General features: G+C 37.2%; 2 protein-coding genes across 5 annotated transcripts in view; both read right to left on the bottom strand.

Moving 5' to 3' along the window:
* The window catches only part of armc7 (armadillo repeat containing 7), a 143,408-nt gene that overhangs the window by 26,104 nt on the left and 104,536 nt on the right, over positions 1 to 12,768 (bottom strand). The window lies entirely within an intron of this gene.
* Positions 351 to 12,046, bottom strand: psmd11b (proteasome 26S subunit, non-ATPase 11b). Of its 3 annotated transcripts, none has more exons than XM_074619338.1 (13): positions 11,889 to 12,046; positions 8,565 to 8,666; positions 8,232 to 8,428; positions 5,567 to 5,624; positions 5,101 to 5,295; positions 3,503 to 3,647; positions 3,349 to 3,413; positions 3,150 to 3,208; positions 2,699 to 2,824; positions 2,559 to 2,594; positions 2,403 to 2,454; positions 2,172 to 2,314; positions 351 to 1,334 (listed from the first exon to the last, which is right to left on the bottom strand). In XM_074619338.1, exons 1-12 carry the CDS (start codon positions 11,977 to 11,979, stop codon positions 2,172 to 2,174), a joined length of 1,269 nt encoding a protein of 422 aa, XP_074475439.1. In that variant the 5' UTR covers positions 11,980 to 12,046; the 3' UTR covers positions 351 to 1,334. The 3 variants fall into 3 exon arrangements, with proteins under 3 accessions (XP_074475439.1, XP_074475440.1, XP_074475441.1); XM_074619339.1 differs by having other exon boundaries at positions 351 to 1,329; XM_074619340.1 differs by having other exon boundaries at positions 3,150 to 3,212; positions 3,353 to 3,413.

Below are 12,768 nucleotides of genomic sequence, written 5' to 3'. Positions count from 1 at the left end.
TCTGGTAATCATGCTGAATCAAAATAAAAGACAATCCAAACCTGTCCGTTTAACTGATTTAATGCCCTTACTTTTTCAAATTAGTGACAAATATAGCAGCAGGAGGAAGAGACTCGGTGGGTGAATTCTGTATTTTTTAGCGTCAACATCTGGATTCCTGTTTAAGAATTGTTTCAGACTTGGATACGTTCCCTTTGACTTCACCTCAGATACATTTTCTGGGTCACACTCCCATTCACGAGTGCATTTACAAAGACAACATGTAAATCCCCAGCAGTCGTCTCAGCCTCAAACTGTAAAACAAATATCGTAGCTCAGCAATTTATTTTGCAAGAGACAAGACAAAATCCTTAAAATACAAAATATTTATTTTGAAAATGTCTTTATAAGAGTAAAATAAAACAAAAAAAAAATCAAAACCAAATCAAAACCATACAAATTGTTTGGTTACTAGCATACCACACTAGTGCTAGGAACTAACAATGGAGAATTGCTCACTCAGGGGCGGAGGAACTCACAGACGCTCAGAGGCGATGAATACATCTCCACCTCTGCCCTCCGATTTCATATCGCACCCGAACACTGAGGCAAACAGAAGCGCCCAAAAAGTGGCACAAGTGGTGAAATGGCATCCTGTCTGCTCTAGAAACGTAACCAGGGTGGGCAGACACGTGGCAAACATCAGATTTTCTTTCTTTTTTTTTTTTTTTTTAAACAAAAACACAAAAACCAAAAACAAATCAAGTGAGTTTAATACATATCTGAAATACAGCGGGGACTTAACTGTTGGCATTGATATGGTGAGGAAAAAAAGAAGTTACGGGGAGCTCTTCGACCAAAATTCAGTTTCCCAAGGAGTATCCCAACCTTCCAAAAACTGAAATGTGCTTCTGAAAGATATGGACAGGAAGAAAAAGAAAAAGAAGAAGAAGAAGGCCTTGTTTCTGCGTACGCAGAGTCCGAGGCCGCAGAGGTCAATGTTGCACCTATGAGGTTGCACTGGAGTCAGCTTGGTGAGCCCGACCTTATAGCAGATATAAACATATATGTATTCTTAAACCTTTTCATCTTTTTTATTGTGGTTGTACAATATTCCCTGATGGCCTGATTTGGCCGCTGAGTGTTTTACAGAATCCTGAAGAGATATCAAAATTAAAAGGAGGAAAAAAAACAAACCAACAAGAGAAGTGATGAAATTGTCCGTTTGATGGGGGAATCCTGTTTGTTGCAGTTTGTGGGACTTCTTGTTGCTCTCCCTCGTCCCCGTCTTAAAATGTTACACACGCTGGTCAAACACACACAGTTCCTCCATCGCACCGCCGTGGCAATCTGCTCTGAGGACCAAACACAACACATTTAGTAGAGAATAAAGGAAGAGCATAAAAGCAATGCTTCTTAACCCTCTGAGACCCGGGCCGGCTGACATTACTGTCTTTAAGAGGCAGTAGCAGGATCGCAGGAACGCTGAATAATGCTACGAGTTTTGAGGAGAGTAAAAGTGGAATGGTTATATTCAAAGGGGTCCCTTGACCTCTGACCTCCAGATGTGTGAATGTAAATGGGTTCTATGGGTACCCACGAGTCTCCCCTTTACAGACATGCCCACTTTATGATAATCACATGCAGTTTGGGGCAACAAACATGCAGTTATTTGCATACAGTACATATTCCAAAAAGGTGTACAGTGGAAACCGCTTATATGGATCAAAAAGCTTGGGACTGAATCATTCCTATACAAATGCTGTTTAAATAATTAGCTTATGGTAATGAAGTAGTCTGCTTACAGTGATTATTTTGGGTCTTCTCATACATGAAAACATTTTAAAACTACGTTAGATTAACGTTAATTGAATTGTTGTTTTCCAGCTGGATACCTGAGCCTGATGCTGCGTGCACATTGACATGTGACGGGAAAAGGAAAGTAATTTTCTCTGAAAAAAATGAATGTGCACGAACTAGAACAACTTGACACACAGTGCTGAACTGCATCTCAAATTAATCTTCAGGTTCCCAGTTTTCAGATGATATACACCACTTCTATGTGACATCTACTGTTGACCTGCTATCTCCCCCTAAAGACCCCCCTGTACCCCCCTAAAAAAAGAGATAAAAGGGTCTATGTGGGTCTCAGAGAGTTAATGAAATATATATATATATATATTTTTTTTTACCTATGTCAGCTTCTTGGCTTTGTTGTAAAGTGAATCCACGACTTTGCTCATGTTCTGAATTGTTTCCAAGGCGGCTTCGTATGTTTTGTCCACTGGAGGCTCATCGAATATGATCAGGACACCTTCACCTTGGTCAAGGATTCCTGCACAACACAAACATATATTACACACTGAAGACTCTTGATGTCTTTGAGGTGCACGAGTCTGATTGAATTAGACGATTCCAATTACCGTGAAACTTTGTGTCCAGAATCATCTGCGATAACTTCCTCTCAACATCCCCCTATAAAACAAGAAAAGAAATGAATATTAAAACACACATTTTAACAGATATAAATGATGGTTTTAACACTCAGGAAAAAATGTCTTAACTGCAAATATACATACCTCTGACAGTTTGATTAGACCTGATATGTGTTCTATCTGAAAACAGAAGGAGAGGCACATTAAATAATCATTCATCTCTTTGTTGTATAATACTAGAGTGATACGTTTCCTTCGTAAAGTGAGGCCTAGCGCGTCCTTACCTGTACTCTAGAAAAGGGTTCAATGACTCGGATGAGGTTTTGTTCCAGCAGGTTGTCGTACAGCTTGTCCAGGTGAGTGTTGATGATGGGATCGTCCTTCAGTTCTGCTCTGTACTCTGTTAGGGCCTGTTAGGGAAGATGCACAATTTTGACTTTAAAAACTGAAAATAGTCCAACAGTCAGACAATTTGTGCAGAAGCACGCTACAAAACCCCTTCATTAAAATGCATTTGATGTTGAGCAACACTTGGAAGAAAAGGTTTCAGCCGTTATATCAGCAGGTATAATCATCCAGACTAAAAGTCAAGGAGCAAAAGCTAATCAGTGTGTGTGCTGCACAGATCAGAAAGCAGGCAAACAGAGCAGCAGACCAAAGAGGATAAATGGAGATTTGCCTCATCTGCATGAAGATCCGTTAACTCAGATTTGATCGGACTGAAAGGATTCTTACGTTTTCAAAGTCTGCTAATGATCTGTTCTTGCAGGCCTGGGCGACACATTTCAGTGCGTCTGTCTGGATGGATAAAGATAAAAAGGATAAATGTTATCTACAGAAACCAGCTTCATTAAATAGTTTACCTTCAGAAAAAACAACAGATGTTTGACATCACTGCTTTGCCCAATCTGCTACCAGTAGGAAATGATGGTACTTGCCTGTCGGCCGGCATGTCGCAGGCCCAGTTTACCACTGATCAGGCCCTGAACCTCCTCTGGTCTGAAATAATAAGATATATAAACTCAGTAATGTTAATGATTCAAAGCAAACATTACAGCATTGTACGTTGAGTTTTAAGCTCTACTCACAAGTTGAGGACAATCTTGCACAGAAGCATGTATTTGAGAGATGTGATGGCTCTGGGATGGTCAATGGAGTCGTAGCCCTCGAAGGCCTCAAAGAAGTAGGAGTAGGCCGTCTTCCAGTCCTTCTCCTCTGCTGCGTGGATGATCCCTGCAACACAGATGACACAGCGTGATAGTTAACATCTATGGTCAAACCGCTGCAGCCACCGTGAAATACCAACACAAACTGCTGGAGATGAACACTGTAGCTGCTTTGTGATTGTACAAATTAGAGAAATGTTAAAACCACCGTGTGATGGTTTTCACCGCGTGTTGCCCTAAAAGGACCGTTTATTCAAAATGTTGTAAATTACAGAAGAATTAGCCAAAAGCTGCGTCTCTTTGTTCCAGTTCACACCGAGTTGTAAAGTCATGAATAACCATGATACCGTCATCATGATGCCTCGCAGCTCTTCTGCCCTTCCAGTCACACTGTTAAACACAAACGGTGTGACTTTGAGATGGCCATCAGCATTAAATGAGCTGAGTCACTGCAGAACGCAACAGATATTCATTTCCAAGCAGCTGTTTAGAGGAAGCGTTGCTTCATGGACAGCTTTGAGTCATATTAATTATAATACATTAACGCATTTTAATACTTTATGCAAGAGTTCTACTTCCTGATGATGCAGCCGCGGTGTATCACATGATTACCACAAAAGTTGAATTACTCTAAACCCGACCTGGGGTTCCCGACCCCGACTAGGAGTCTTGATTTTAAGGGGTGTAAGACAACTTTTAAATATACTGTTGGCCTATATCTCAGCATTTCATGAAATTAAATTAAATTGTGAATGATTGTTAAAAATAATACATAATACAGAGAACTGCATTAAAAGTCCCTAAAAAATAACAGGAAAAAACAGGAAATAATCTGCTAAAATTCATCCAAATCCTTCGTTTTACACAAATTTCCTGCAGTTATTACGTTCACTATTTGGGTCAATTGTACCGTTTATCAGTTTTCTGTACTGTTTTTGTTATGTATTGAACATAATATTAAATGTGTCACTTAGTCAGGGTTTTTTCAGTTTATTTAATGATAGAAAAGGGGCCCCAAAAGGAACTACTACTCTAAACCACCATGAAATTGATCATCGCTATATATATATTAAGAAAAAGACCAGTTTATAACACCAGCATGCTTTTTTAAATACAAGGACAAAAGGGGAGATTGAAAAGTATCATCCAGTATGTGACACCATGTAATAATAAGACATTGTGTAGACTTTGAACTCTTCACACATACAGTATTTCAGACTTGCCTGGCGCCCCCCAGTGGTTTTATCATAAATACTAGTAGTTTGTTTTTCCTACCAAGGTACCAGAAGTAAAGCTGACAAACAGCAATGAAATCAGTAAAAACAAGTTCTAATCATTATGTTGTAACTGATAATTATTTTTCAATAACTTTAATATTTTCTGTAACAATAATACAAATAATAATTAATAAGTTCTCAGTTTCCCGGCTGTGATAAACGCCACCAATCCGTTACCTCCACCACATACACACACACAGAAACTGGACCGCTTTAGAAGTGAGAATAGTGAACACGTCTGACCTGACTGCATGTCCAGAGCTGCCTGGAGCTTCGGAGGACAGTAGATGCCGTTGGCGGTGGTCCTGGCTGAGGTGAGGGCTGCGCGGGCCTTGGGCAGGTTACTGAGAGCGTGGTACGTCTTACTTTCAAGCAGCTGGACCTCGACCAGAAGAGCTTTGTCATCCATCTTTTTCAGCTCCATGAGCAACTGGGTGCCTGAGGAGAGAGAAAATGAACATGAGTTAATGTCATGCACATTAACTGTTGCAATAACTTTGTAAAACATTCAGTTAATAGCTAGTGGGCTAAATGTTCACATTATAGTCCTGATATGTGCTGCTCTTTCTCCTCTCGTTATAAGTAAAAACATCTAACTGCTTTGCAAACCCTTTGTTGGTATAAACTTTTTGATATGCTCTTTGCTAGTCCCTGAGGAAGGAGACAGATGTTGACATTTACCAAAAATGTTTTGCCTCTAAACACTCACCAAGCGCCAAGGCCTCCGGGTATCTTTTGGTGTCAAAATAGAGCGCGATCAGTCGTGCCTGAAAGAAGAGAGAGTGCCATTAGACAAGCAGAGAGCATCTGTGCCAATCTATTGCCTTGTACAAGAGCTGCAACATGCATCATGGACCTGGAAGACTAAAAACTACCAGGATATCTGTGATAACAAAAACCAAAAGACGGGATTGCCGAGTAGGTCAAAGCTAAGAGTCCCGTCTTTCGGTTTTAAGCTATCTCATTCATAGAGAAGAGATGTATTGTACCAGATTTAGCTACTAGCTAATTTCATCTTTAGTCCCTGAGCAGGTAGAAACCATCATGCTCTACAGACATAAAAGATTTCACTGACATTTTCGCACACATGATGGAATAAACACGTTTTTGCTGGTGTCATGGTGGCCCTTCAAAAATGTCAATGTTTGTGAAGCATGGCAAACAGCAAGATGTTGAAATGCCACTCACACGCTTCTTGGAAGAAATTAACAGACAGGTCCTACATTTCCTAGAATTACTTCTTACAGAAAGTGCCAGAGGGAGGTGGAACTTCACACCAACGCATATAAGTAATAATCATTTGACTTGAAATGCTGCATTCTGAAGCCGCATTACATGATTACCTCACAGCTGAAGCTACTGTCGGAACATGTTTGTTAAATGGTGCAAAATGTCGGTCTGAAAAGAAACTTGTGGCGTTTGTATTTAGGAAAGTGACACACAAACCTGATGTTCACCACCAATGCTTTGGATAGATTAAAAACTTCATTACATATCTCAACATGTCATGTTGGCTCAAAATACAAATACATTCCTAATAGCCGTTATTCCTAAATTCTAAGTACTAGAGGACTTCTCTCTCTCTCTCAGCCTGAGCTCATCGTAGTGCTATTAACAAAGTTTCCTGTAATTCTTTTGGACTCCTCTCACATCACTCATAAAGTGTGTCCTGAGGCAAACCCTGGCCTGTCTGAAGAGCGTCCTTCTTCTCAGCTTTCACTCATTCGTATATGCCGCAGTGACATTACATAGTTTTTTTCTACACTTTATACATAGAACTAGGGCTGTCTAAGTTAACGCAACTTGCGATTTTTAGGTTGTAGCGGGCTCAGTTTTAAAGCTAGAGTGAAGATACTGGTATCATATGAAACAAGAAAACCTAATGAATCCATTGGTACCAACCATGTCATACTAGCTTGTCATGAAGGAGGCTAAATAACGCTCCAAATTTACGCTAAAGTTTGGCAAGGAAAAACTGGCATGCCCATTTTCAAAGGGGTCCCTTGACCTCTGACCTCCAGATATGTGAATTAAAACGGGTTCTATGGGTACCCACGAGTCTCCCCTTTACAGACATGCCCACTTTATGATAATCACATGCAGTTTGAGGCAAGTCATAGTCAAGTCAGCACACTGACAGCTGTTGTTGCCTGTTGGGCTGCAGTTTGCCATGTTATGATTTGAGCATATCTTTTATGCTAAATGCAGTACCTGTGAGGGTTTCTGGACAATATTGTTTTGTAATGTTAATTGATTTCTAATAATATATATATACATATATTTGCATAAAGCAGCATACTTGTCCACTCCATGTTGCAATTAACTACAGACAATCATGCAATTAAATACTTGAATTGATTGACAGCTCTAGTAATTTTGTTTTACTCCTATTACATTACTCATAATGTGTGCCCTGAGGCAAACCCCAGCCTGTCTGAAGAGCGTCCCTCTTCTCAGCTTTCACTCATTCGTACATGCCAGTGTCATTACATAGTTTTCTTCTACACTTTAAAACTTTGAAACTGCTGGCATATATTTGGCCACAAAGTCCATTTTGGCTGCTATAGCAGGGTGACATCATCATAGACGGCAGTGTGTAGTAGCTGTATTAGCATCTCTCGTTGTTACTTTCTTCGGGAAACTTTACAACTCTGCTTCATCACACTCATCAAGGTCCTGTCTTTATTTGATTTTAACCTAAAGTAATGCCACTGTGGCAGTTTGCATATCTAATAACAACCAAATGCTTCACCATAATCTGCTTGAAATCACAGCATCTCCACTCCATGAGTCAGCATTTTAAATTTGATCCCTCCCACGGCTGCTATTTATGTTTGAGGATATACCTTTGTTTTCACTATCATTAATCATAAAGGGTGTTGTACAGTATGTCGGCGCTAAGTAGGGCTGGGTAAGAGGAAGATTACATCAGCTGTTTGTGATTGGTTGTATTTTATATTTCTGCCTCATCAGCAATCAAGGTGTCAAACATAATGCAAATAATAAACGTCCGACAGCATGATTGATGTGCTATAAGTTGTAAAAAAAACATTTGCCTACACAATGTCATCAAACTTCTCATTTGCAGCTGTCCACTGAGGTTCTCCAAAAGGGTGATGAAGACTTTATATTTCAGTGATATCCAGTTGTATACTGCAGTTTTCCTCTACGTTACACATGAGCTATTCCCAGTTAACAGGGTCATGGTGGCCAGAAGGGAAAATTTGCCTTATTTTCAGATTTTAGCAGTGAAGCATGCTGATATTGCATTGTTTTTTCAGGAAAAAATGAAATTATGGGAAATATGGTATGGCATATTAAGCTACTTTTATTCCGTTTTATAGCATCCACAAGCTTATTCTAGACCTCCTTACCTCCAGAGCCTGTCGTAGGAAGGTTCTCTTCTCATTTTTGGCCCACTCAATGCATTCAAGACACAGCTCAACCTCCTGCCCCGTTGCTGCCTCCATGTCAAGGAAGAGGTCCAGCAGAGAGCGGACCAGCCGGGCCGCCTTAGCTTTGCTGATGGAAATCAGAAAAGGCCTCACAAATTTCAGCAGACCCCCTAGTTCTGGAGACAGCCACGAAAAAAGAAAAAAAGACAAAATGTTTTAGAAACATGATATAATTAGATCCATTAGGTTGTTTGTAGGCTTAGATGGAAAGTAAAAAACTGGCACAGATGGACATCAAAGTTTGACTATTACCTGCAGCCTGTCCCGTCTTGGCCAGGAGTGTCCCCAACTCCAGGATGCTCTGTTCTTTAACCCTGACAGCTTCTTCATCGTTCTCTTGGACATCTCTCCTCACTGTTAACGAAAGGCAACAAGTTCACATCAGAAACCAATGTAAGACACTCATTTAATTGGTGTGAGTCCTGGACTTTTTAAGCTTTAGAAACCACCATCAGACTTAGTCCCATTTAATGTTTTTGATGTCACATGACCCTTTGTATTTTCATCTAGGGCTGCAAATAATTATTTTCATTGTCGATTAATCTGCCTATTATTTCCTCCATTAATCGATTAGTATTTTGATCTATAAAATGTCAGAAAATGGTGAAAAATGCCCAAGGTGACGTCTTCAAATGTCTTGTTTTGTCCACAACTCAAAGATATTCAGTTTACTGTCATAGAGGAGTAAAGAAACCAGAAAATATTCACATTTAAGAAGCTGGAATCAGAGAATTTAGTTTTTTTTCTTCTTAAAATATTACTCAAACTGATTAATTGCTCATTGAAATTGCTGGAAATTAATTTAGTAGTTGAAAACTAATCAATTAATCGTTGCAGCTCTATTTACATCATCTCAATATTACTCAATACTGGGTCCACACACCAATCTAACAACTATGTATGCAACTAACAATTTGTTTCATGTACATGTTTACTCTATAAGAAACAATTTGAAAAATGCAGATCACAATGTTTTTCTTTTCCCACAAGTTATCTTTCTATGTCAGAGCAACAGTCATATTGAAGAGGAACAAACAGTACAGCTTGTCAGTTAGTGGGCTGTAGTAACATGGCAATTTGATTGATGCCTATGGGAAATGTCAGACCTGTTTACAGTACACCGTAATGCTATTTTCATATGCTCGTGTGTTTGTGCAACTATAAACACACAGCAATCCCTGGCCTATTAGTAATATATGTCACATTAATAACAACATAATGCTGTAGTTGTTTTCACTCTGTCAGAGCGCTGCCTTTCACTGCAACATGGGGAAAAGCAATTACAAGACAGCAATTAAATGACCCTTTAAGCGACTTTTGAAACATTTGACAAATGAAAACCCAAACATTGCTGCTTCTCTCAACTTTGTATAATTGTAAATGTAATATATTTGGGTTGTGGACTGTTGCTCTGACAGACAGATATTTTATGAAAAAAGAAAAACATTGTGATCTGCGTTTTTCACATTTTTTCTTATAGAGTAAACAACATGACCCAACATTGAGTAATATTGAGATTATATGATAATGATAATAGAGCTGCAACGATTAATCGATTAGTTGTCAACTACTAAATTAATTTCCAGCTATTCTATCAATTAAATCGGTTTGAATAATTTTTTTAAAGAGAAAAACAACTAAATTTCTCTGATTGCAGCTTCTTAAATGTTTCATATAAATCATTTGGTCTTCAATTTTAAATTAAAAATCATATATTTGTATAAGATGCATGCCCAAATGCTTGCCCAATACTAATATATTATGCCAATATTCAATTGTTTGCTTGACAGCCAGTGGGCTGTAGTGACAAGGCAGTTTGATTGATGCTTTTGGGGAAATGTTAGACCTGTTTACAGTACACCATAATGCTGTTTTCATATGTTTGTGGAACCATAAACACACAGAAACCCCTATCTAATTAGTAATATATGTCACATTAATAACAACATAATGCAGTAGTTGTTTCCACTGTGTCAGCTTGTTGCCTTTCACTGTGTTGAGAGCTCTTCTGACAACAAGCTAAAGACTGTTAGCCTCAACAGCAGCATCATGCTAGCATGACAGTCTGGAGATGAGCTAACGGTAGCTAGCTTAGAGACTGTAGTCAATGACACAACAACATTAGAGCAGACTACAGAGTCACAAACACAACACTGCTGTTTACTACTACACTAACACATCTCACAACCAGGCCTACAGGTAGCATAACGAGCTATCAGCCACTAGCAGTTCCCGTTAGCCACCGTTCAACAGTGAGTCAGCACCGGCTCAGCTACTGAGCACAGCTAGCATAGCATGCTAACCTGCTAGCATAGCATGCTAACCTCTTAGCATAGCATGCTAACCTCTTAGCTAAAATCAAATTCCCTATTGCACCCAAAGTGAAGGAGTTTCACTTTAAGGTTATCAGTGAACTATATAATATACCCCTCTGCTGAGTTCTTAATACATCATTTTGGTTTTGATCACACTTGCTCGTTGTCTGATGAAACACTTTGAAACTACAGAATATTTATTTTATAAATGTATTTTTTTGCTAATGCTTTCTGGGATGATTAATTGCATTATTGGTTGTCCACTAGATTTGTAATTTTTTATAATCTAACAAAAGGAAAATATGAGAAAAAGATCCCTTACATGACCTGGCAATCAATAATCCATAATCATTCTTGGAAAGTTTTTTATATACATAAAAACAGATTCCTGAAATCAAGACCAAATTTCTGTTTTTCATAAGGAGCTGTGTCTTTACTGTTCATCTCTGAAACATATGAAGAAAAAGAATGCTATGAAACTTTCAATGTTAGTTGAGGACCTTAACCTTACAGAGAACCCCTGTAGCACTATTAGACCTATTCACACATTCCCTTACTTTTGTTTTTGTTTGTTTATAGCACTATTATATATATATAATATACATTATATATAATAACTACTATATCTATTAGCACTATTCCCACATTCCCTTACTTTTGTTTTTGTTTATAGCACTATTATATAAATATATATATAAATGTAAATATATATATATATAATTATATATACATATAAATAAATATATATATATAAATAAATATATATATATATAATTATATATACATATAAATAAATATATATATATAAATAAATATATATATATATATATATATATATATATATATATATATATATATATATATATAAATAAATGTAAATATATAATATATATATTATTATTCCCACATTCCCTTACTTTTGTTTTTTGCTCTCTCTTCATCCACACTCTTATGCACTGTATGCCAATTTCCAGGCTTGTCAGTTCGCTTGTAGTTGTGGACTTTTCTGTACGATGCCATATTGTAATGTACATTACTCAATAAAAACAAAACAAAAAAAAAACTCCAAGCATAGCATGCTAACCTCCTAGCTAGCAATGCTAGCCTCCTAGCTAGCTAGCATGCTAACCTCCTAGCTAGCATGCTAACCTGCTAGCATAGCATGCTAACCTCGCCGCCCAACACAACACTGAGCGAGATATATTAAACCCCGGTGTTCAGAGGAATAGTTTCTATCTGATAACCTCGTCGGATCACCTACCTATGGAGTGCAGGATGTCGATGGAGGCGTCTCGGTCCGTGCTGATGAGAGACTGAGCTCTCTGGAACTCCACCACTGCTGCAGCCGCCATGTCTACTGATTACAATGCTGCTTCAATGAAACGCTATTACGTTGCGGCGGTGCTACGTTAACGTAACGTGATGTGACGTCAGTGCGTGACTTGCATTGTTGGGGATTTAAAGGGCTTCTGGGAAATGTAGTAATATTTTAAAAAAATGGGTCGTAAACATGTAGCAGAGGCTGAGATGTGTTTACCATGTAACCTGTGTGTGTGTGTGTGTGTGTGTGTGTGTGTGTGTGTATATATATGATATATATATATATATCATGTATTTATATATATATCATATATTTATATATATATATAATGTATTTATATATATATATATATAATGTATTTATATATATATATATATCATGTATTTATATATATATATATATCATGTATTTATATATATATCATGTGTTTATATATATATATAATATATGTACATATATATCATGTATTTATATATATCAAGTATTTCTATATATATCATGTATTTATATATATAATGTATTTATATATATCATGTATTTATATATATATATAATGTATTTATATATATATGTATCATGTATTTATACATATATATCAAGTATTTATATTATATATATCAAGTATTTATATATATCATGTATTTATATATATATATCATGTATTTATATATATATATATCATGTATTTATATATATATATATATATATAATGTATTTATATATATATAATGTATTTTTTATATCTATATAATGTATATATATATATATATTTAAAAACATTAATTTAGACCTACTGAATATAGGCAATAGTTTTCTATTA

This window comes from Sebastes fasciatus, chromosome 20 (assembly GCF_043250625.1).
Source record: "Sebastes fasciatus isolate fSebFas1 chromosome 20, fSebFas1.pri, whole genome shotgun sequence".
Classification (NCBI taxonomy): domain Eukaryota; kingdom Metazoa; phylum Chordata; class Actinopteri; order Perciformes; family Sebastidae; genus Sebastes; species Sebastes fasciatus.
The sequence above is the reverse complement of the archived record's forward strand: the minus strand, read 5'-3'. Positions and strand labels throughout refer to the sequence as shown.

What these genes read in the sequence shown, in the direction of transcription:
- psmd11b (XM_074619338.1), bottom strand. Translation starts at nt 11,979, where the DNA reads ATGGCGGCTGCAGCAGTGGTGGAGTTCCAGAGAGCTCAGTCTCTCATC. An exon ending in AGCTCTGGACATGCAGTCAG is followed by an intron (nt 3,648 to 5,100) that starts GTCAGACGTGTT and finishes TCTGTGTTGCAG; the next exon opens with GGATCATCCACGCAGCAGAG. An exon ending in ACATGCCGGCCGACAGGCAA is followed by an intron (nt 3,209 to 3,348) that starts GTACCATCATTT and finishes CCATCCAGACAG; the next exon opens with ACGCACTGAAATGTGTCGCC.